Consider the following 22,137-nt stretch of genomic DNA (forward strand, 5'->3'; position numbering starts at 1 on the left):
GAGGGGAAAAAAAAAAAAAACCTACGATACTGTTGCTAATTCTTTCCTATTCTCTCTATTCAAACCTTCCGGACAACAGTCCTGGGGAGAAGGAGGATTATCCACTTTCTATTTTTAAAGTCATATTAACTTAATAATTAAAAGCTTTTCAAGATGAGGTAAAAGATAAAATTAAACCCAAAGATTACTTCTCAACTAATCAAGCTACAATTTATAGGACTAGGAGACTTGCATCCACAACTACCTCAAGTGCTACAACATCACTTTCTGTTCAGGTAGACTGCTGCTGTTCCATTTTGTTGTGCTTCAGAGGTAAGGTGTTTCACTCATGCTTTCTAAATTCTAGAAGGGGAAAAGCCCTTTTGTAACTTGTTTAGTAACTAGACCACAGCAAATGTTCATTATGCCAAAAGTAGGCCTCAACAGGTTTTGAAAAGCAGATGTTTGGTAAGAATGTTGTTAATTCAGCAACAGCCAAAAACTTCCCTAAACTCTGAGCACTGCTGTAGACACATTTTGTGTAATATACTTGGCATAGTCCTCTAATTTTCCTAAAGGACATTTTCCAGCTTAATGTCATGTATCACCTGGAACAGATGGCTTTATTGAGCTGTCTGAGACAGACATTTTTCTACCATTAGGTAACACTCATTGAGCACATGAAGATGCTATTATCAAGAATGAAGAAGACTAAGAAACAAACCATCCTAAGGAAAAAAAAAAGTAAGTAAAAAGAATAAAAAGGTTTGTATGATCCACACTGTTTGAAAGATCAGGTGGCTTAAATACAAATTTATGGAAAGCTGCAGCCTTTTTTCAGAATACAACTACAGCTAATGTAGAAATATTTCTTACTAATTTCTTTGATGTCCTGGGTCAACAAAGCCCCAGGGAACATACCTGCCCATCAACAGAGAAAGCCTCCCTTTAGTTAACATGATCAGGGAGGACAAAGGAAAGAAACAGCCCTACCAACTGTTTGTAAAGTAATAAGCAAGAATATGGAGATGGATAATAAAAGCAAAGTGTGTAAAAGCGAGACAAAAATATTCCAGGTGTGAAATAAGAGGAGATTTGAAATAAAGGACATAAAGGAGTTCTATGAAGTCTGAAGAAAGGCTCTTAGGAGGAGAAAAAAATCTAGGCATCATTTATGTCAGATAGGCTATGTCTGAGGGATACAGTTTAATCTGGTTTCTAATTTTTATTTTTAAATTTCCTTTGGTCACAGCTTATGTTAGAAGAGAAATGCTGTCTCCTACTGCTAAAGATCCATCCCCTCAGGGCACCGCATGCCAAAGGTCAACAGAGCCGGCAATAGCAGTACATTCAAGCAAAAGATATACTCACCTGCTTCTGGATCTGCAGGAATTCTCCACATGTACAGGTTGAAGTCATCAGAGCCTGAAAGGATATACTGTTGGAACAAAATATGTATATATATATAACATTATATATTATAATCTATAATAATAAATATAATATTTAATATAATAATAAACATATTGTTTGTTTTGAGACAGTCTTGCTCTGTTGTCCAGGCTGGAATGCAGTGGCGTGACCTCAGCTCACTGCAACCTTTGACTCCTGGGCTCAAGTGATTCGCCTGCCTTAACCTCCTAAGTAGATTGGACTACCGGGACTACAGGCACGTGCCACCACGCCCAGCTAATTTTTTGTATTTTTCAGTAGGAATGGGGTTTGACCATGTTGGCCAGGCTGGTCTCAAACTGCTGACCTCAGGTGATCCGCCTGCCTTGGTCTCCCAAAGTGCTAGGATCACAGGTGTGAGCCACCACGACCAGGCTAAACATATTGATTTTTAATATATCTGTACAGACATTTCTTTTAAATAAACAAGATAAATAGGCATATAAGGAACCACACAGCAAACACCCTCTTAAAAATATCTGCATATCAAAAGGTTTGTTAGCTAAAACCCAGCAACAACAACAACAACAACAAAACGACCCAATTCAAAAAGGGGCAAATTTGACAGTTCTCCAAAGAAATATACAAATGGCTAACACGTACATGAAAAGATGCTCAACATTACTAATAATCTGAAAAATGCAAATTGAAACTATAATGAAATACTATTTCACACCCATTAGGATGACTATTATAAAAAAGTGACAAATATTGGCAAGGATGTGGAGAATGTGGGAACCCTTGTACATTGCTGGTGGGAATGAATAACAGTGCAGCTATTGAGGAAAGGAGTATGACAGTTACTCAACAAATTACACACAGAACAACCATATGATGCAGGAATTACAATCCTAGGTAAATATCCAAGAATTAAAAGCAGGACTCTAACAGACATCTGTATATCCATTTTCATAGCAGCATTATTCACAATAGCCGAAAGGTGGAAACAACCCAATGGTCTACTGACAGATGAATGAATAAACAAAATTGGTAATATACACAATGGAATATTATTCAGCCTTTAAAAGGAAGAAAATTCTGACACGTGCTACAACATGAATAAACCATGATATTATGTTAAATGAAATAAGGCAGAAACAGACAGATACTATATGACTCCATTATATGAGGCACTTATTAGAGTAATGAAATTCACAGAAACAGAAAGTGGTTGCCAGGGGCTGGGAGGAGGGAGAATGAAGAGTTTGCGTTTAGTGAGTACAGAGTTTCAGTATGGGATGATGATGAAGTTCTGACGATAGATAGTGGTGATGGCTACATAGCAATGTGATTGTACTTAATGCCACTGAATTGTGTATTTTTAAATGGTTAAAATGGTAAATCTCATGTTATGTATATTTTAACACAATTAAACAAATTTTTTAAATGCAGAATGTAAAATCTAGGAGATTCCTAGAGATATTTTATGCAAGGCCAAGTATCCTGAACTTCCCTTCTGCCAGCTTATATCTTTGAGCAGGAAGCCATCACCAACATAGCCATGAATTAGTGTCTTGGCATAAGCAATGATCTTTTATGTGGCAGCTCCAAACTGCTTGATCTCAAAAAGACAGGACACTGTACCAGACCTACTCTAATTTGAACTCATAAAAGCATTTTCTAACATTATCTAATAGTAACCAGAGAGTAATTTTGAGAGTTCATTTATTTCCAAAGGTTAACATAAGTGTTTTACTTTGAGTTGAGGTCAGCATTACTTCTTCCTGCCTTCTGTCCCCATCTGCTCATTTCCCTGAAAAGAAAGGCCTACTGTTTTCCTTTTGTGTGTGTGTATGTGATAGGGTCTTGCTGGGTTGCCCATGCTAGAGTACAGTGGCATGATCATGGCTTATTGCAGTCTCGACCTCCTGGCTCCTGAGCTCAAGTGATCCTCCTGCCTTAGCCTCCCAAGTAGATGAATTACAGGCATGCACCACACTACCCAGCCTATTTATTTATTTATTTATTTATTTATTTATGAGACAGAGTCTTACTCTGTCACTCAAGTGATCACCCTGCCTTAGCCTCCCAAGTAGCTGGGACTACAGGCGGGCACCACCACATAGCTAATTTTTTTGTAGAGACAGAGGCCTCACTTTCATTGCCCAGGCTGGTCTCAAATTTGGGCTTGAGTGACCCTCCTGCCTCAGCCTCCCAATGTGTTGGGATTATAAGCATAGGCTACAGCACCTGGCCAGGCCTAGAGTTTTCTAAAGACGTAATACTTGAAAATCACATCAAACGATCCCCAAAAAGTGTAAGTCCAATATACACACAACCTCCTGCCTAACATAAATTACTAAATACTGTGCAACCACTTAAAATCAATTTCCTAGCCTTCTAAATACTTGAGGGAACATGAGAAAAAAGGTAAAGGGATGTAAGTTTAAATGCTATCCATAGGGGCTAGGTAATCTTCCCAGGGCACAGTGGAAAAAGCAGTGGGCTCAGTTTCTTTATCTGAAAAATAAGAGAACTGGACTGATGGCTCTGTGAGGCTCATTTAATTCTAAGATTCTATGATTACTCTGAAGGAAGGGTGGAAGCTGAATTAGACCTCAAAAGTCTCTTAGCTGCCAGCCCAAGTGATTTGATAAGTCACTCCACAAACATGCTCAAGACAAGGACACTCATAAAACTAATCTTGTTAAACTTTAATTTAAACAACAACAACAAAAAACATAATTTAAAAAATGGGCAAAGAACTTGAATAGACATTTCTCCTAAGAAGTATAACATGGCCATATACAAATGGCCAATAGGCACATCAAAAGATGTTCAACACCACTGATCACTAGGGAAATGCAAATCAAAACAATGAGATACCACCTCATGCTCATTAGAATGGTTACTATCAAAAACAAAGACCCAGAAAATAGTTCCTCAAAAAATTAAAGATAGAATTATCATATGATCCAGCAATTCCAATTCTGGGCATATATTTAAAAGTACTGAAAACAGGATCAGAGATACTTGCAGCCTATGTTCATAACAGCACTGTTTACAATGGCCAAGAGGTGGAATTGATCCCGCATGTGTCCATCAACATCAGCCTTAACAAGAAAGGAAATTTTGACACACGACATAACATGGATCAACTCTGAGGACATCGCATCATGCTAACTGAAATAAGCCAGTCACAAAAGGACAAATACTATATGATGCTACTAGAGTAGTCATGAAAATTCAGACACAAAGTAGAATGGTGGTTGCCAGGGCCTAGTGGGAGGGAAAATGGGGAGTTGGTGTTTAGTGGGCACAGAGTTTCAGATTGAGATGAAGAAGTTCTAGAGATGGATGGTGGTGGTTACACAACAATGTAAATGTATGTATTTAATACTACTAAAATGTACACTTTTTTTTTTTTTTGAGACAGAGTTTCTCTCTGTTGCCCAGGCTGGAGTATAGTAGTACAATCTCAGCTCACTGCAACCTCCACCTCCCTGATTCAAGCGATTCTCATGCTTCAGCATCCCCAGCAGCTGGGACTACAGGTGGGCGCCACCATTTCCTGTCATATGTTTGAAAGGGGCTATGAACTTCATGTGGAATTCCTGCTACCCTGCCCCCAATACCACTGCAAAACAAACAAACAAAAAAAAAAATTAAAAAGAGTGAGCCCAGTGGGCTTATAAGGGGTTTCACTATTTCATCGTGAAGCATCAGTGCTTTCCTATTTGTTTAGCTATACCCTAGGGCAAAGCCATGAGAAGGGAAAACGAAATTCCCAGACAGAATGCTGACTCAGAAGACTGCCTTAGAAGGAAGAAAACTCTCCCAGAGTTAAGGCCTGTTGGATTTAATATGACAGCTCTGAAAATATGCAGAAAATGCATAGAATGTACAGGGTTCCTCTTGGGGATAAAGGCAACTCCTGACCTCTCTTCCTCTTGGAACTGTTCTTCCACCCACCACAAGAGAACAACTTGGGATGATTTTCAGGGAGGGCATCTTGCCTTGCTGCCATCTAGTGAGGGCATTTAAGTGTTCTCACACTCTGGAATCACAAAGCTGTCCTGTGGAATTCATTATGGCATTTCACAGTTGTCTGCTGGATGCCTTCTAGCATTAAAAGTTGGCTGCCTTGGGTACTTCTGATTGTGAAGGACAGAAATAAAAGTGAGGTCATTTCTTTATTCATTAAACAAATATTTACTGAATGTCTAATCTGTGTTGGGCATTGTTCCAGGGAAGGGAAGGCAGAGTTGATTAAAAGAGATACCGTCCCTGTCCTCATGAAGCTTATATTCTATTGGACAGGAGGGGGAAAATATTATACACATATATAATGTGGGTAGAGAGCAGAAAGAACAAAAAAAGTTAAACATAAAAATATATACATATAATGTGTCCAGTGGTGACAAGTGTTATACAGAAAACATAAAAATATATACATATAATGTGTCCAGTGGTGACAAGTGTTATACAGAAAAATTAAACAGCAGGTAAGGGCATATAGGAAGTACTGGGGGTTGGGGCGTTAGTTTTTGTTTTACAGAGGGTGGTCACAGAAGGCCTCTTTGATAAAATGGTATTTTGAATAGAGTCCTGAAGGAAATGAGGGAGCAAATTATGTGGATATCTGGGAGAAGAGTATTTCAGGAGAGCAGACAGAGTTCTAGCTATTTAAAATATAAAGTAGCCATTAAGAGCTCTTTTATCTTTTTTAAGCTTTGCAGAAATAAAAATAATTTCAAATGAGCTGAGTACAGAGATACATTTACTATCATAAGAGCAGCTGGAAAGATTCCTCTCTTCTAAAGCTATGTTGAAAGGGTCATCCCTTCCTGGACTTGGGCTAGGTGGGGCCACTGAGTGGGGCCCTGCTGATGGTTAGTGCTTAAGAGGACCACCAGGGCACTGCAGGTCTAGGTGGGCCATCTCACAAATATTTGCTATGGGATACACAGAAAAATAAGGAAGAAAACAAAGACCAAACAGTGCCAATGGCACTGTTTCACTACCTGAAGAAATAAACCCAAAGTACTTCATTATATTACAATGTAAGAAACACAGTAATTAATTCAATTAACCAGAAAACTGAACTTCACCTCAGTGGTGAAATTGGAGGCATAGGTTTTTCTCTTTGTCTTTTCTTTTTTATCTTAATGATCTAATTTCAAACAGTATCTGCTCATTCTCACCCAGGAAATCTGGTGTTTGGATCTGAAGCTGACTTGGAGTAAAGTGCTTCTGGCCTAGATAACAGAAAGGCTCAGCAGCAGATACTCCTATACAAATAGGCAAGCTATAGAAACATAATAGAAAAATTGGTTACCCAAAATTCCTATGTTTCATATTTTTATTCCCTTTTATGATGTATGACTTCATAACCAACATTCACATTTAATACACTACTGTGAAAAAAAAACTAAAAATTACTATTCAACTTTAGAAAGGCAAAAACTAAGTAAGGTGGTATGAAGTTTGTGGTCAAATGGGGACATGAACTTGAAGAATTCATTGCCTTCTCTAAGTTTTATTTTTTTACCTGATTCTAAATATTGAGGGGTAAACCACAAATTAAAATCTCACTTCACGTTCTGCTTTTGTGCTAAAAAAAAAAAAAAAAAGCAATAACAAATATAAGAGGAAAAAATTAAAAATAAGATATAAAAGAATATAAGAAAAAAAAAGTGAAAAAAACAAAACAACTCACTTCGCAGAACCTTTAATCTTATATTCTAAGAAGAACAGGGCGGGGCTCCAAGAGGAAGAAAGAATGTTTTAGATATTTCATTATCTAGGCAATAAAGTCCGCATTTCCCAAAACACCCTGAGCTGAGGGGGAGGTAGGAGATCCATAAACTACAATGAGATCAGAGTGGAAGATATATTTAATTTTTGTTTGGTTTTGTGGGTAAGGTGGGAAATACCAATGCCAAATGAACATGAGTTGTTGTGTGGATACACATTATCTGTAATCCCTCCCAGCTGGCCACAAAAGTTAAAAGTTGGCCACACTCTGAGTCACCTTGCTGTGAGTCTCCCGGCTCAGAAAGTTCATGCATTCTGTGGTCCGAGAGGGAAAACTATTTACTGATCTGAATGTTTACTGATTCTAGATATTTTAAGTAGAGTTAACCTGAGACCAGTGCATGTGGGGTTTCATCCAATCCACTGTCAGTATGGAGATACTAACTTGCTCAAGCATAGAAAGAGATCAACAATTCCCTCTCAATAGATTTCAAGAAGGAACCACCAACATGACTACCACCAAGAACAACATTGAAAAAGATTACTGACTGGTATCTGTCACTGTCTTACTGGCCCAAATGTCCTCTGTCCATCTATTGACCTTTATAGAAAATGGTGTGTGTGTGTGTGTGTGTGCGCGTGTGTGTGTGTTGCGTGCTTACACAGCATTTGATATTCTCCAACATCTGTTGATGAAGAAGGAAGCATTATCAATCAGTTACTATTCAATGAGTACTGATCAACTTACCCAGCTCTCTCCAAAGGTTCTTTCCATAGTAATTGATTAATTATTGTCTAGTAAATGGCATGACTGTCTAATTGGCTGTATTGACCAGGACAGAAAAACCAGATGGCTCTCTAGCCTGGATCAGTAACAGCAGAAAGACTGCTATTTAAATTTAAATCAAACACAGCTCTTATTTTCCCCTGGCCTTCTGTCAGAAGGGGAAAAACAATGTGATTGAAAACTTTGTGATATGCTCTCTAGATGACTATTTCCAGAAAAAGGTTTGCTAAATGGCATATAATACACCTTTGATCATACCATTTATAAACAGTGCTTGACAGAAATACCATCCTTATAACCAGTGCTTGCCACAAAGCAATCAGAGCAAATTTTCTTTGGAAACCGGCAAAGCCATAGATTTATTTTATTTGTGGTAAGAGAAATTTCATTGCCTCCCAATAAAAGCGTACACATATGCATTACCCATAAGATAAACAACTATTTTTGCATGTGAAGTTAACATTATTCTTGCTTCTTTGAGCCATTTGCCATTTCAGCTCCATGAGGCTTCTGGACTCCTTCAGTTTATTAAAATAACCAACCTTTATCGGTTCTGTGTAGAAAAAATTCTATTAATAAACGAATATTCCATAAAATCAGCCATAATGGTCAAATAATCAGTAGAAAAGGGAAAAAAAATGCTGTAAATTACCACCAGCTGCTTAAAGCAAAGTGGCCAGCTGAATCTTATTTGGCAAACCTTTGTGGAAACCTGAAGAAGATGAGGGGCCATTAACCATTAGCCCCTCCAAGGGTGTCAGTTTTTTATGTGAGGACTGGGAAGTGAGGAGATGATAGCACTCACTTCAGTCCATATATGAGTATTTATACTTTTCATTCAAGCAAAGGTGTCCCAGCATTCTGAGGAATTAATACTGTTTTCTTTTGTCTCCAAAGATTAAGATACCTCAAAAAGAGGCAAAGCTCTTCAACTAAAAGTAAAATTTCTAAGGAAGATGAGACAGGTTATATTCTGTTCCCCTTAACTGACATCTAACAGGGATTTCCTAGTGGGTCCCAGACTCTTAGCCAGGAGCCATGCATTAAAGAACTGTCATGTCCTGTCACCAGATCACATCAATTCCACTTGTTCCTAAAAAGAATCCAGGTCACCTTGTGTTCCTTTACAGCTGAACGATTATAAACTAGACCATATCTAGCAGGCCTACACATACTCCAAAACCTTTTAAGCTTCTAAGTTCTAAAATTGCATCAGTAAACAGACTAAAAGGTAAAATCTTAATCCAGGATTGATATTACTGAGCCTTTAAGTTTCAAGAGTTCCACATACACTTTATTATTATATGCAAAACATATAGATGTGTACATTTTTCTGAGATGACTGTTTATAGCTTTTAGACTTTCAAAAAGATCCAGGTTTCAAGAAGAGTTATAAATGGCTGATTTAATAACATTATATTCCCTCTTATCTTCTTTATAAAACAGAAAGTCTGCCCTCTTCCTCAAAAAAAGTCTCCTAAAACATTCACTCCCTAAACAAGACATGCAAGGAATTCCTCTGCTACAACATTTTGTGTTCAGCTCTTCCTCACCAGCCCATACTACTGCTTGATCTCTATAACACAGGGGGCAGCATGCCTATGAGCAAGAGGCTACGACCATAAACAAGAGACTGGGTCTAGTCCTGGTTTTACTAACAATTTGATCTGCCATTTAAGACGACTATCGGCCTCAGTTTCACATGAGGGTGAAACCTGTCCAGGTGCACCCAAAGGTTGCTGGGATCATTCAGATCTAGTAGTGAGCCAGGCATAGTGGTTCATGCCTATAATCCCAGCACTTTGGGAGGCTGAGGCGGGTGGATCACTTGAGGTCAGGAGTTCAAGATCAGCCTGGCCAACATGGTGAAACCTCATCTCTACTAAAAACACAAAAAATTAGCTGGGTGTGGTGGCACACACCTGAAATTCCAGCTACTCTGGAGGCTGAGGCACAAGAATTGCTTGAACCCGGGAGGCAGAGGTTTCGGTGAGCTGAAATCGCGCCACTGCACTCCAGCCTGGGTGACAGAGCGAGACTCTGTCTCAGAACAAACAAATAACATCAACAAAAAAATATAATAGTGAATATGAAAGTGCTTTAGAAGTTAAAGTGCTAAAAATATATAAGATAAATGGTAAGGAGATGAAAAAAAACCCAGTAGTCTAAAATCACAAAACAAGTCAAAGGATGGAAACTAAGGGTTGAATTTCCCTCACTAAAAGTACATCTTTATCTCAGATAAAGGAGAGCATATGGCATGCCAGGCCCCAAAGTGGGCTTAATCAGGGGTACATGGAGTTATTTAAAAAAGAAAAAGCAAAGTTATAACTTTAGAGGGCACTTCTCTAGCCTAGAGAGTACTTACTGGTGCATTCCACACCTCGGCTATACCCATATAATATCAACACAGAGAGGTTGAGTGATGATGTAATGTCTGAGGCAGGCCATTTATTCAAGGCCGTTTTGTTGGATTCATAGGGTACAAGTCAGCTCTCTCCTCCAGGGGATGGGACAGGATGATTTCATGATCACAATTTTTGGGGCCTTGCCATCTATCAAGTTCAAAAGACCAGTATAAGAGATCTCAGTGCTCAGGTACTCCAGGGCTCAGCCTTTTCAAGAAAATCTTATTATGCTTTCTCCTTTCATATACATCCTACTTTCAGCAAGATGTAGGGTACTATTAGGCCAGGCAGCATATGAGACTAAAGCAAAAAATACTTTAAATAATCATTTAAAGTACTGTCCATTTCCAGGCACATATGCCCACTAGCTTGAAAGACTTACTTCCCAGAAGCCTGAACCATTCTACTGGACTCACAATCTAGGACAAGAGCCATTTAAGGAATTGTGAAAGAGAAGGAACAAAAGCCAAGTGCTGTCTTATACGTGCATTCCAGAAAAGCCAGCAGGTAGAACACTGGCATTCTTTTTTAACCCTATTAAGAGACTGGCCCACTGAGTTTGTAGAGAACAGTGTGAAGCTTAGAAGACAGAATGTACCCAGTCAGGCTTCAGGGAGAAAACAAAGCAAAAATCCAAGTAGGAAGTGAAAGCAAGAAGAACCTTTGGGCTCAGGCAGCCTCCAAGGAAAGGAATGCTGTTTTACTGCAAGAGTCCCCATTATATTGCAAGACTAGAAGGTAGGCTTGCTTTAACCCCGCCCCCCACCAAAAAAAAAAGTGTAAGCCTTTAGTTAGGGCTAATTGCTTCTGTTGATACTCAGCCAACCTGGTGTCACTTCTGTCACCTGATCTGATGCTAGAAGTTATGAAACTTGAATAATTAAACAAACTATGTGTTTGTAGCCAAAAGGGAGAAGACAGATTATATACAGGGTTTTGAGCGCAAATCTCAAAGAGGGTACAATCTGGCAATGTTATATGAAGGTATCCACTACAGCATCAGGCACACAGTAAATGCTCAGTAAATATATGCTTTCTTATTTTAAAAGATGGAGTGAGGAAAAAGACATGAAGTTGGGAAGTCTTCAGTAGGAAGCAGGAAAAAGGAACTTGTCTCCACTAACCCACGAGTTAGGGACAGACCATGGCACTAAACATGAGAAAAAACATCTTGCTGAATGAAGCACAGAGGTTTCAAACTGGTGGATCTAAAGCAGAATAGGTATGGTGTACAGATTTGTTTTATACATACAATAAAATATGAATTTGTTGTGATATTTTAAAACCAAGAGGCTTCACATAAAAAACTTTATTTCTGTCTTCTCTTGAAAAAAAATCGGAGGCCCTGGCAACAATGGGCTAAAGCTGTGTAGAAGCTGACCCATTTAGATGGGATGTGGGCTCTCCATAGTCCCCGCCACTCCTTAATGTTTACTCCCAGCCAATCCGCTTATTTTTGCTGCCAATCTTGCTTCTGTCCACAAGTTGTGATCATTTGTACAGTGAAAAAAAGGTCTCTACCGAGAGCCCAAAACCCTGGGTTCTAGCCTTGGTTTGCCTACAAACTTGTATGTGTTGTGACTTGTGACCACTCTGAGATTCAGTTTACTCATCTGTAAAAGAAAAGGTTTGTACAAAATGATCTCTAATAGCTCTATAATTAGAATCCATCTACAGTGGTGGCTATGAGCATGAGGGAGACACAAAGGAGGCTCAGATATTTCACACTTTATTCCCCAAGTCCAATTTCTTGAAATGTTAATTTTATTTTGAGGCTAATGAATTACCTACTGAACCTAGGATAGTTTACAAAGAAAGACAGGTACTCCGAACAGTATCTGGGTCCATCTGTGCGGACTGAATAATCTCATAGTTAAAAGCCAGGTGACTGTCTCAGATAAATAGGATCTCTTACAGCTTTTCTTATCCATGTTCATTCCTATTATGGAAATTCTCAGATTCCTGTCTGGGATGGTTACCCAGCCTATGACTAAATGAAGAGTTCCAGAACACAGAGCCTCAGGCAGTGGGTGTTCTCAGAGCATACAGGAATGAGGTCAAATATAAAGCCCAATATAAGGAAAAGGCAGGCTTTGGAAACTGAAAGCAGAAAAAAAGGTTCTGTCTAGACTCGTCCAAGAATATACACGGCAGTCCTGCAGGTTATACTGTAACCATGACAACTGCTGCCTTATCCCTGAGTGTGCAAAGCCAGAGCCTATAAATCACTTTTAAGACATGTTCTAGGACTGGGACAGTAAGTCTGACCTCTTGTGCAACACTTAAAAAAAACTGTAAGTTCAGTAGATTAGTTTCACTATAAATCCATTATTTAATTCATCCTCCTAAAGGCCCCTGGAAGTTGAATAGGAAAAATGATACTTATCAATCCTGATTTACAGTTAGAGAAGACTTAGGCCCACAAATCGAAATGCCACACATTGACCAAAGTACTCAAGATTTACTTCAACAAATTTTCATTGTGTTCTCACTGTGTGCCAGGATTTGGAGACAAGACTTGAATTAGCTACATTTCTTAGTCCCTAAGGAGTCAACAAAAAAGCCAAACATAAATCTCTGTATTTCCAATTCCCTAAGTTATATACCTCTAACTATTTCAGGAATATGAACAGACTTTTAAGACTTTAACTCTGTTAACGGATCCAAAGTTAGATTCAATGACTTTGCATCCTCTTTCAAGAAAAAACACTTACCCCAACCAAAAAGTCGCCTTGTCTGTCAGAGAGAATAAAATACCCATAAACTCTTCCCATAGGACAAAAGTCACAAATAATAAATTAGTCAAATCTAAATAGAGAAAATCAAAAGCCATTCAATACTTATATAATTATATATGAACTAAAAGGCAGAAACAATGATATCTTTTACGTATATATCTAGGACTATCACAAAATACCTTCTGTGACTCTGCCTATAACAATACCTGCCCCAGTGCGTCTGAGCAAAATGAGTAATTGTAATCCAGATCACAGGTTCTCAATCAGGGGCAATTTTCCCCCCAGGGGACAATGTCTGGAGACATTTTTGGTTGTTTGGTGGATAACTTAGGTTGGTACTACTGGCATCTAGTAGGGAGAGGCCTAGGGATACTGCTAACCATCTTATAATGCATAGGACAGCCCCACACAACAAAGAACTATCTAGCCAAAATGTCAGCAATGATAAGGATGGAAACAATGGTCTAGGTGCTTACATGTTGGCTAGAGGTTCTGGGTCTTCTAAGGTCCATGAAGACAGTCTTTGGTTGCTAAATACAACCTGAAGAAGATCACCTCTTTCACCTTTACCTCAGCCTCTGGTTTCTGGAAATAAAGCCTAATAAACTATTAATATCACCTTCACTGCATTATTCAACAAAACAAGAATTACGTGCATAAGAAATTGATAAAAGATGGAAAATCAACAAAAGCAAAGAAGGAAAGAGAGGGAGAGACCTGATTGTCATTTCCACAGTCAGACGAAGCTAAATCAACCATTCTGCCTATCTGTTCTATTGTGAGTCTGATCACCTCTAGAAGCCTTCTTCCCATCCAAGAAACAAATTCCTTGCAGTACCACATAGGCATATACAAATTAAGTCATTCAGGCACTGTGGACTCCCCAAGGAGACATCACTGAGGCCACCTAGTGGTCTCCAGTATGGATCTCAGCTAAGTAGGCCAGAAGACTCCAACATGAATATAAATCCTGAATTTGGATGTATAGTCTCTGTTTAAAAGAGGGGAAATCCCTAGTTCAGAAAACTTAAAAAAAGTTCTCATCTATCACAAGCAAGTCAACTCAACAGGCACTTATTCGGTTCCTACTAAATCTATTAATCCTTAAACTATGACATTAGGAGGCCTCTAGCAACCCCCACCTAGGGAGAAAAATCCTAGCTTTTACTTCAAAAAGCAAGGTCCTGCCAGATTCTCAAAGAAATTTTTCTTTTATGCCTCTTTTATATTTCTTTTATGCCAAAAATAACTCCAAGGTGGGGTACAGCATATGAGAATTGTACATCAAAAGTTGTCACAGCTGATTGGCCCAAAGATAAGAACACTAAGCACTACCAAGAGACTAAGGCTTCTCTTTTTCTCAATCTATACATTAAGGAGCAATAATATTTGCTGTGCTTGAGAATATTTGCTTATTTGATCAATCTGTCCTTAGATTTGTCTTTCCTCACATTTGTCTTTCCTCGGCTTGGTTACCTAGACAAGCCCAACTGGTCACTGACACTTCAGAACTTCTATGGCCAAGAAAGAAGGTGCAAGAATGCCAAGTGTATTCTTAAACTGCCAGCTTGAAGTCACATCAGCATCTCCATTCCTAGTGAGACCGAGAAAAGGCTGGAAACTCACAGCTTGGGCTCTCCATTTCCAGTTGTGATGCTGGCAATAAAAAGAAAAAGAGTCAGCATCTGGCTCCCTCTCAAACGATACTGCTTAGCCCACTTCATCCAAGAAAAAGATGCCATCCCAAGAGGCCATTCAAGATACATGTCTCTTGGATGGTACTTAGGGTGTTTCATTCATCATTGTGTTTTGATTTCTTTTTTTTTTAATGTCTCTCTCACCATCAGGCTAATTTTCCATGGATTCCCTCCTTTCTCTGAAATGGCACATTCTTAGAATCTTAAAATCTGTTCACAAACTTGGCAAAGCTAGGTGGCTCAGAACCATATCGTGGCCAGCCTTGGTTTATGGTGTGTCTTGTGTATACCCATTGGCAGCCTTGATGAAGAAATTCACTACTATTAAGCCAGAACATCTCCAGGCACTCACTGCTTCCCCTTAATTGTTTCTACCTGACACGAAGCTAATGAGAAATAAAGACCAGTATAGAAAGAACAATCACGGAGAAAAGCCTGAGTGTGAGATGCAGGAGGCAGAAAGCACTTACCTGGTCACGATCTCCCGCAAAACAGCAGCTTTTCATAGTGCATGAGTTGAAGTAACCCTGATTGTCAAACTGAAACACAGGCAGGCGGGAGTGGATGTCATAGAGCACAGGGGGCAGGCGCCGCCTCAGGGCCAGGAGCTGGGTCCCATTGCTGTTGAATCGTACACTCATGGCACTTTGTAGGGACAGGTTTCCACCATAGCGCAGGAGAGAACTGGAAGGCACAAGGCACAGGAATCAGACGTGAGATAGGCTAGACAAGAGTCTGAAAAACACTTGTTTGCCTGGGACCTCCTGTTAAGTTTGTAGAGCTGAATTTCAGCAAAGGGATATTTCTATACAGTGGCTAGAATAATGAGGGTAGCAATGTCTCCTTGGTTACTTTAAAGCAAGTTACGTAAATTATCAGCTCTCTTTCGCAGTCTCCAAAAGGTGAATTACCAGTAAATTTACAAGAAAGGGATAACAAAAACATCTTGAAAGAAGAGACCTATTAAAATAATGATTTTGTTTACCCAAGCTAACTGTACAACCAAAAAACATACTCATTAAGACCCTGAGAAGTGGGTTGTGTCCACTCTAACTGGGTAGTCATGGATGGTGTTTAAGCAATATGTCATCCTTCATATTAGAGATCAGCAAAAACAATAGTGCATGAGTTGAAGTAACCCTGGGTGCAACAGTTCATGCCCGTAATCCCAGCACTTTGGGAGTCTGAGGCAGGAGGATCACTTGAGCCCAAGAGTTTGAGACCAGCCCTGGCAACATAATGAGACTTTGTCTCTACAAAAAATAAAAAAAATTAGCCAGGCATGGTGACATTGCCTGCAGGTGCCAGCTACTCATGAGGCTGAGGAGGGAGGATCACTGGAGCCCAGGAGGTTGAGGCTGCAGTGAGCCATGGTTGCACCACTGCACTCCAACCTGGGTGACAGAACAAGACTCTGTCTCAAAAAAGGAACAATTAAAAACTTTATTGTTTATAATGAATAATTTTTCAATCATAATCATTTTATTACTTAATTTTGAATTTTTAATCTGTTCACAAGAATTTTTATATTATATATGGCATGATTACAGAATAAGGTTTTTTGTGTTTTTTTTTTTTTTTTTTTGAGATGGAGTTTGGCTCTTGTTGCCCAGGCTGGAGTATAGTGGTGCAATCTCAGCTCACTGCAACCTCCACCACCCAGGTTCAAGCAATTCTCCTGCCTCAGCCTCCCGAGTAGCTAGGATTACAGGCATGCACCACCACGCCCAGCTAATTTTGTATTTTTAGTAGAGACAGGGTTTCTACTAAAATACAAGTGATCCACCCACCTCAGCCTCCCAAAGTTCTGGGATTACAGGCGTGCGCCACCATGGCCGGCTTGAGAATAAGTATTAAAGACAATTCTTAAATTTAACTGCAGAGCAAGTAGTGCAACAATTAGAAAAGAAAAATGACTTGTTTCCCTTTGCAATTCCCCACAAGTTTATATGTAGCTTTAAAATATACTTTGGTTAATACATAGAACTTCATTTATCTAGCTTCATTATAGAGTGCTATGTTCTGGTTCATCTAATATTCTTCTGCAGTTTCATAAGATTTGCTTTTTTTTTTTTTAAGTCACACAGTATGGTTCTAAATAATTTCTTTGGATGACTCAAAAGGTAATTTCAATATTAGAGTGAACCAAGATGGCCATGAGCATTGATAAGTATATATAGTACTAATTTTTAAAGGGTATGGGCGGTGGTGAGTGTGATCTTTCAGGCAGTCAGGATGATTATTTTATTACAAAGGGATGACTGCTCACAGTCCATGTTACAACCAAATTTTCTTTTGTATTTTGGATTAATTTTTGGAGCACTGAATTACTGGTAGGAAAGTGAAGTATACATGTTGGAGACACTGTAGAAATAAATGCCACGTCAGAACTACTAACTCTCTCTGTCTCATGCAGACATTATTGTCATGGAAAGGTAGTGACCCCAGTCGTTTTAGAGAAAAAAGTTTGTAAATTCTAGAGAATCACAGACCTGAAAAGGGCCTCAAGACACTTAAATTAGAGGCTAACAGGATTATTTGAAACATTTTAAAGAAGTTTTAATCGAATTGTACCAAGTGAAAAGAGAACTATACATTACCAGAAGAGAGTTAATATCAAATTAAGATAACACATTTTCTTTTTTTTGCCAAGAGTGGTGGGGAAAATTAAGCAGACAAAAAAAGAGCTATCCTATGGGAAGAGAAGCCCTGAAACCACAGTACAGAGGTAGCTGCCAACCTAGCTTGGTCATAAAAACAGCCTGGACCAACACCAACCCCAGGGGGTCTGATGTTTATCAGCAGGGGTCTGCAGCTGGCCACTCCTGGTAAGAACGATAAGGATGATCCGGTTTGCTAAGAAGAGAAGGCTTGGAAGCAGTTTGCCCTCATAGACAAGATATAAAGATGACGTCAAAGATTCTGGCTCTGAGTGTAAGATGCATGAAAAATCATCTAGGACTTTAAAAAATGTAGATTCTCAGGATTCCCACCTTCTGCTCCCCAACAATATTCTAATTCAATCTGGGAGGTGGGCCCAGGTATCTTAATTTAGCCAGCAACATCAGTTAATTGGGATACAGGTGACTTTCAAACCACACTGTGAGAAACATGATTCCATTTTGGAATTTGTGGGTTGGGGGTGGAGAGAGAGACCCAGTCGGTCCTGTATCCCCCAAAGCAGTCTTCTCACCAAAGGAAGGAATGCTCTGGTACTGCAGCTCTGTGTAGAAACAAGGCTTGGGCAAAATAACCTGTAATCCTTTTAGGATTGTAATGAAAGAGGGAAGACTTCAGAAAACCATCCCTAGAATTCCAGACATCAAGTCGGGGGCTGGTATCCCTGCAGGTCCCAACTAGTAATCCCTGCAGAGAAATGCCCTTATAATGGTCCTAAACACAGACCACACTCACTCACATACACAGAATGAATGACAGGACTGTTAGAGACCAGGCATTTCCTTTACAGGGTGCTCTGGCTGCTACAGGCATGTGGTGTTATCTAAACACCGAACTCAAAAACAATGAGAAGCTTTCAATCCAAGATCAGCATAGAGTGTGCAAATAAACCAGCATCTGTAGGACTGAAGTGGCGTTGGGGAGTGGGGGGGATGGAAACAAGAGTCAACAGAAAGAGACTTGGCCAGCCTCACCAGCCATAGCAGCAGGGGTTTACAGCAGCTCAGGCATCCTTGAGAGGAAAGCTAGAGCCTCTGGCAAACACCCTTTCCATCTGTTAACAGGAACTTCTGCTGCCCATTCTAGTCAGGCCTATAGAAGAGTCTGCCCAGGACAGGCATGTGGGCCACCCCAACCCCACCCAAGCTCCCTGACCCACCATCTGTAGTTGGATTACACTACAGGAATTTGGTTGTGGGCTCCAGGACAGTAACTAGCTTTTCTCTTGCCTATGCTTCTGGGTAGGGAACTCTCACACAAAGAAAGTACAGAGGAATCTTGCTCTTAGAATGTTTAGGGGTGCTATTTAAAGAGCAGTCGCCACCAACACTGAAAACTTCATGTTTTGGTACAAAATTCGATTTCTTCCAGAGGGATGGAATGACACCAGAAGTCCAGAAAGTTGTGGTAAATGTAATTTCTCAGCAGGGGTCTGCAGCTGGCCACTCCTGGTAAGAATGATAAGGATGATCTAGTTTGCCAAAAAGAGAAGGCTTGGAAGCAGTTTGCCCTCATAGTCAAGATATAAAGACGATGTCAAAGATTCTGGCTCTAAGTGTAAGATGCATGAAAAATCATCTAGGACTTTAAAGAATGTAGACTCTCAAGACTTCCACCTTCTGCCCTCCAACAATATTCTAATTCAATCTGGGAGGTGGGCCCAGGTATCTGAATTTAACCAGCAATGCCAGTTAATTGGGACACAGGTGGACTTTCTAACCACATTGAGAAACATGATTCCATTTTGGAATTTGTGGTTTGGGGGCAGAGAGAAAACAAGGTGAGAAAAGAGAATTATCAAAGTCAATGAAAAGCTAACCATGCCGGGCGCGGTGGCTCAAGCCTGTAATCCCAGCACTTTGGGAGGCCGAGGCGGGTGGATCACGAGGTCAAGAGATCGAGACCATCCTGGTCAACATGGTGAAACCCCGTCTCTACTAAAACTACAAAAAAATTAGCTGGGCATGGTGGCGCGTGCCTGTAATCCCAGCCACTCAGGAGGCTGAGGCAGGAGAATTGCCTGAACCCAGGAGGCGGAGGTTGCGGTGAGCCAAGATCGTGCCATTGTGCTCCAGCCTGGGTAACAAGAGTGAAACTCCGTCTCAAAAAAAAAAAAAAAAAAAAGAAAAGCTAACCATACAATATGGCACTTTGTATAGCCTCATGTCTGTTGGCGGAAGGATCTCCAATTCCTCTTCAGATCAGAGTTCTACTCCATCAATCCCTGAAATGTTTTCTTCCTGTCCTCAACACATTCCCCGAAGAAGAAATTTCTCATTTCCTCTTGAAGAACTAGGGGTGCCTCTATACAAACAAGAATGCCTCAATCTTGACTTGCTTTCTTGGACACTTATCTTGATCATGAAAATGCCACTGTCTCTACTCCTTCAGAGAAGAGGCTACCAATACACTCAAATGAGATGAGCAGTATCTTGAAAGAACTAGAAAAACATGTTAACGATTAGTTCAAATAAAAATATCCCTATGAGAAAAATTAATGAAATACATCTATCCCAACCTATCTTCATCCAAGGATTTGCTATAAAACACAACAAGAACAGGGTAGAAGATGATCCAAAAGACTTAGGGCAAAAAGCAAGAACACCTCAGAACATCAGGAAAACATTTTTCACAAGTGTGGTCTCCTGCCATTTTTTTAAAATTTAGTTTTATTTTTTATTTTTTAAGTACAGAAAACCCCCCATACAACTGAACTTCTTTATTGCTCTGGTGGGGTAAAAGGAACATTTAAAAAATGTTCTATTTGGCCAAGGCTAAAGGCTTGCAATACAAGAGAAACAGGCCAAGGCTGTTTCCAGAGAAAGTGATTAGGAGTGTCACTTCCAGCACAACATAGGGAATTGAAAAAGCTTCCAACATCAGGCTCCATGGACCTAGATTACTATAAATCTGTGATTACCAATCTATCTGATGCACCTGGTGGTGCCAACAGATTTTTCCAAAGACCACTGGCATGAATTTCCTCATTGTTTCCATGTAAAAGTTCTATAAGACCCGTGGAATGCTTGGAGTCAAAGTACTACTCTCCTAACTCACAAACATCAGAGCTGGTGTCGTACCACAAGCAGAGAGGGAAAAGCAAGGTCCTTTGGTAAGGGGAAAGTCTTTCCCCACCACAGTTTCTGATTTAAGACAGGATGACCTATAAGGAATATGGGACATTTTGTATTTCCTGTAACACAACTCATAGAATGACAAATCCTAGAAGATACTAGAAATAAGTAAAAAGTGAGCAAGTTCAGGGAGTCACAGTCTATACTGGTCCCATTCAAGAGTATTCAGAGTCCCAAAAATCCCTAACCATTTATTTTATATGAGTTGGAAGGGGGATGAAGAATCTGGGCATTCTCTTTTGTTTTCCTAATACAATCCTCAGTCCCAAGACTGAAACTTCTCTAGGGGGAACCAGGACTGTTGGACAAGCAGCCCAAGAAAGACACATTGCGATCTGTGAATGAACACATTCATTTTCCCCAGAACATGATTCACTGCCAAGCTTCTCTGCCTTGATATATAGATGAATTCAGTATACTTTTTGAATATCCAGAAATTTAGGTTTGACTGATGTTGGAAAAAAGGCTTGACTAAATTTCTGATAAAAAAAAAATCTTCATATATAATCAAATGGCATATCCAGTCCTTTCATGAAGCACATATGCATGGCAGGCATTGCAGTGTTTCTAATTATCATCTTCTAGAACAGGAACATGCCCAGAATGGAACTGTTCTAGAGCCCGGAACATTTCTTTTCTTTTTTTTTTTTTTTGAGATGGAGTTTCGCTCTTGTTCCCCAGGCTGGAGTGCAATGGCGCGATCTCGGCTCACCGCAACCTCCGCCTCCTGGGTTCAGGCAATTCTCCTGCCTCAGCCTCCTGAGTAGCTGGGATTACAGGCACGCGCCACCATGCCCAGCTGAATTTTTGTATTTTTAGTAGAGACAGGGTTTCACCATGTTGACCAGGATGGTCTCGATCTCTTGACCTCATGATCCACCCGCCTCGGCCTCCCAAAGTGCTGGGATTACAGGCGTGAGCCACCACGCCCGGCCTTAGAGCCCGGAACATTTCAACTTTTTTGGCTTACAGGTTCCAAAAGCCCCACAGAACAAACCAAGATCTAAAAGCAAATTAAGAGGCAATATAATAACAGATTTACTATCATGACTTTCCCACAGAATAAAGGACTCAACATTTAGTCATTTGAGTTTATCAGATGGCCTAGTTTATTCAAAATCCCCTCTACCCAAAAGCTGGTGAAATAACAATTTTCATAAATAGCCATTTAATCTTCATCTTATGTGGTATCAGCCCTAACCTCACAGTGCATAAAACTGGGGAGGACGAGTTCAATGAACAGTGGTTGGCAAGAAGGAAGAAAGCAAGGAGAAGGAGGGAGTCTTAGATGGCAGTTGCTATAGCAACAGTAACAGTGGAGAAGGAGGGGGTGGGAGGATATGCAGGTAAACAGGCAGTCTCTGATGGCAAGATGAGAAGTTGGGGTGGGTGTGCTGCGTATTAGGTGACAAGGCCACAAAGCTAGAGGAATGCTGAAGAGGAAAGAAGAAAAGTCTGGAAAAACAATCCTAAGCAGAAGAGGGTCTAAAAACAAAAATCATGATTTGGTACTTTCTAAAAAGAACTCTTATACAAACAATTGAAAACAAGAGAAGAGAGAAATGT

At 39.9% G+C, this 22,137-nt stretch overlaps 2 protein-coding genes across 3 annotated transcripts in view; both read right to left on the bottom strand.

Annotated features, from left to right (window-relative positions):
* LOC119467327 (DDB1- and CUL4-associated factor 5) overlaps positions 1-13,657 on the bottom strand; it is a gene marked incomplete at its 3' end in the record, with an annotated part of 34,192 nt that extends 20,535 nt beyond the window's left edge. The window contains exons 1-2 of the mRNA XM_037728786.1: positions 13,538-13,657; positions 1,351-1,417 (exon numbers count right to left, since the gene is read on the bottom strand). Coding sequence (XP_037584714.1) covers positions 1,351-1,417; positions 13,538-13,573 — 103 coding nt within the window. The remainder of the gene's footprint in view (positions 1-1,350; positions 1,418-13,537) is intronic.
* The window catches only part of LOC108284301 (DDB1- and CUL4-associated factor 5), a 67,658-nt gene continuing 59,063 nt past the window's right edge, over positions 13,543-22,137 (bottom strand). Inside the window, exons 6-7 of one of the 2 annotated variants that reach the window (XM_017500986.2) lie at positions 15,229-15,442; positions 13,543-13,659 (exon numbers count right to left, since the gene is read on the bottom strand). In XM_017500986.2, the coding sequence (XP_017356475.1) occupies positions 13,633-13,659; positions 15,229-15,442 (241 nt within the window). In that variant the 3' untranslated portion in view covers positions 13,543-13,632. Of the gene's footprint in view, positions 13,660-13,683; positions 14,718-15,228; positions 15,443-22,137 lie in introns of those variants that run through there. The other variant, XM_017500995.2, reaches the window with a different exon arrangement.

Source organism: Cebus imitator, unplaced genomic scaffold, assembly GCF_001604975.1.
Source record: "Cebus imitator isolate Cc_AM_T3 unplaced genomic scaffold, Cebus_imitator-1.0 Scaffold13, whole genome shotgun sequence".
Classification (NCBI taxonomy): domain Eukaryota; kingdom Metazoa; phylum Chordata; class Mammalia; order Primates; family Cebidae; genus Cebus; species Cebus imitator.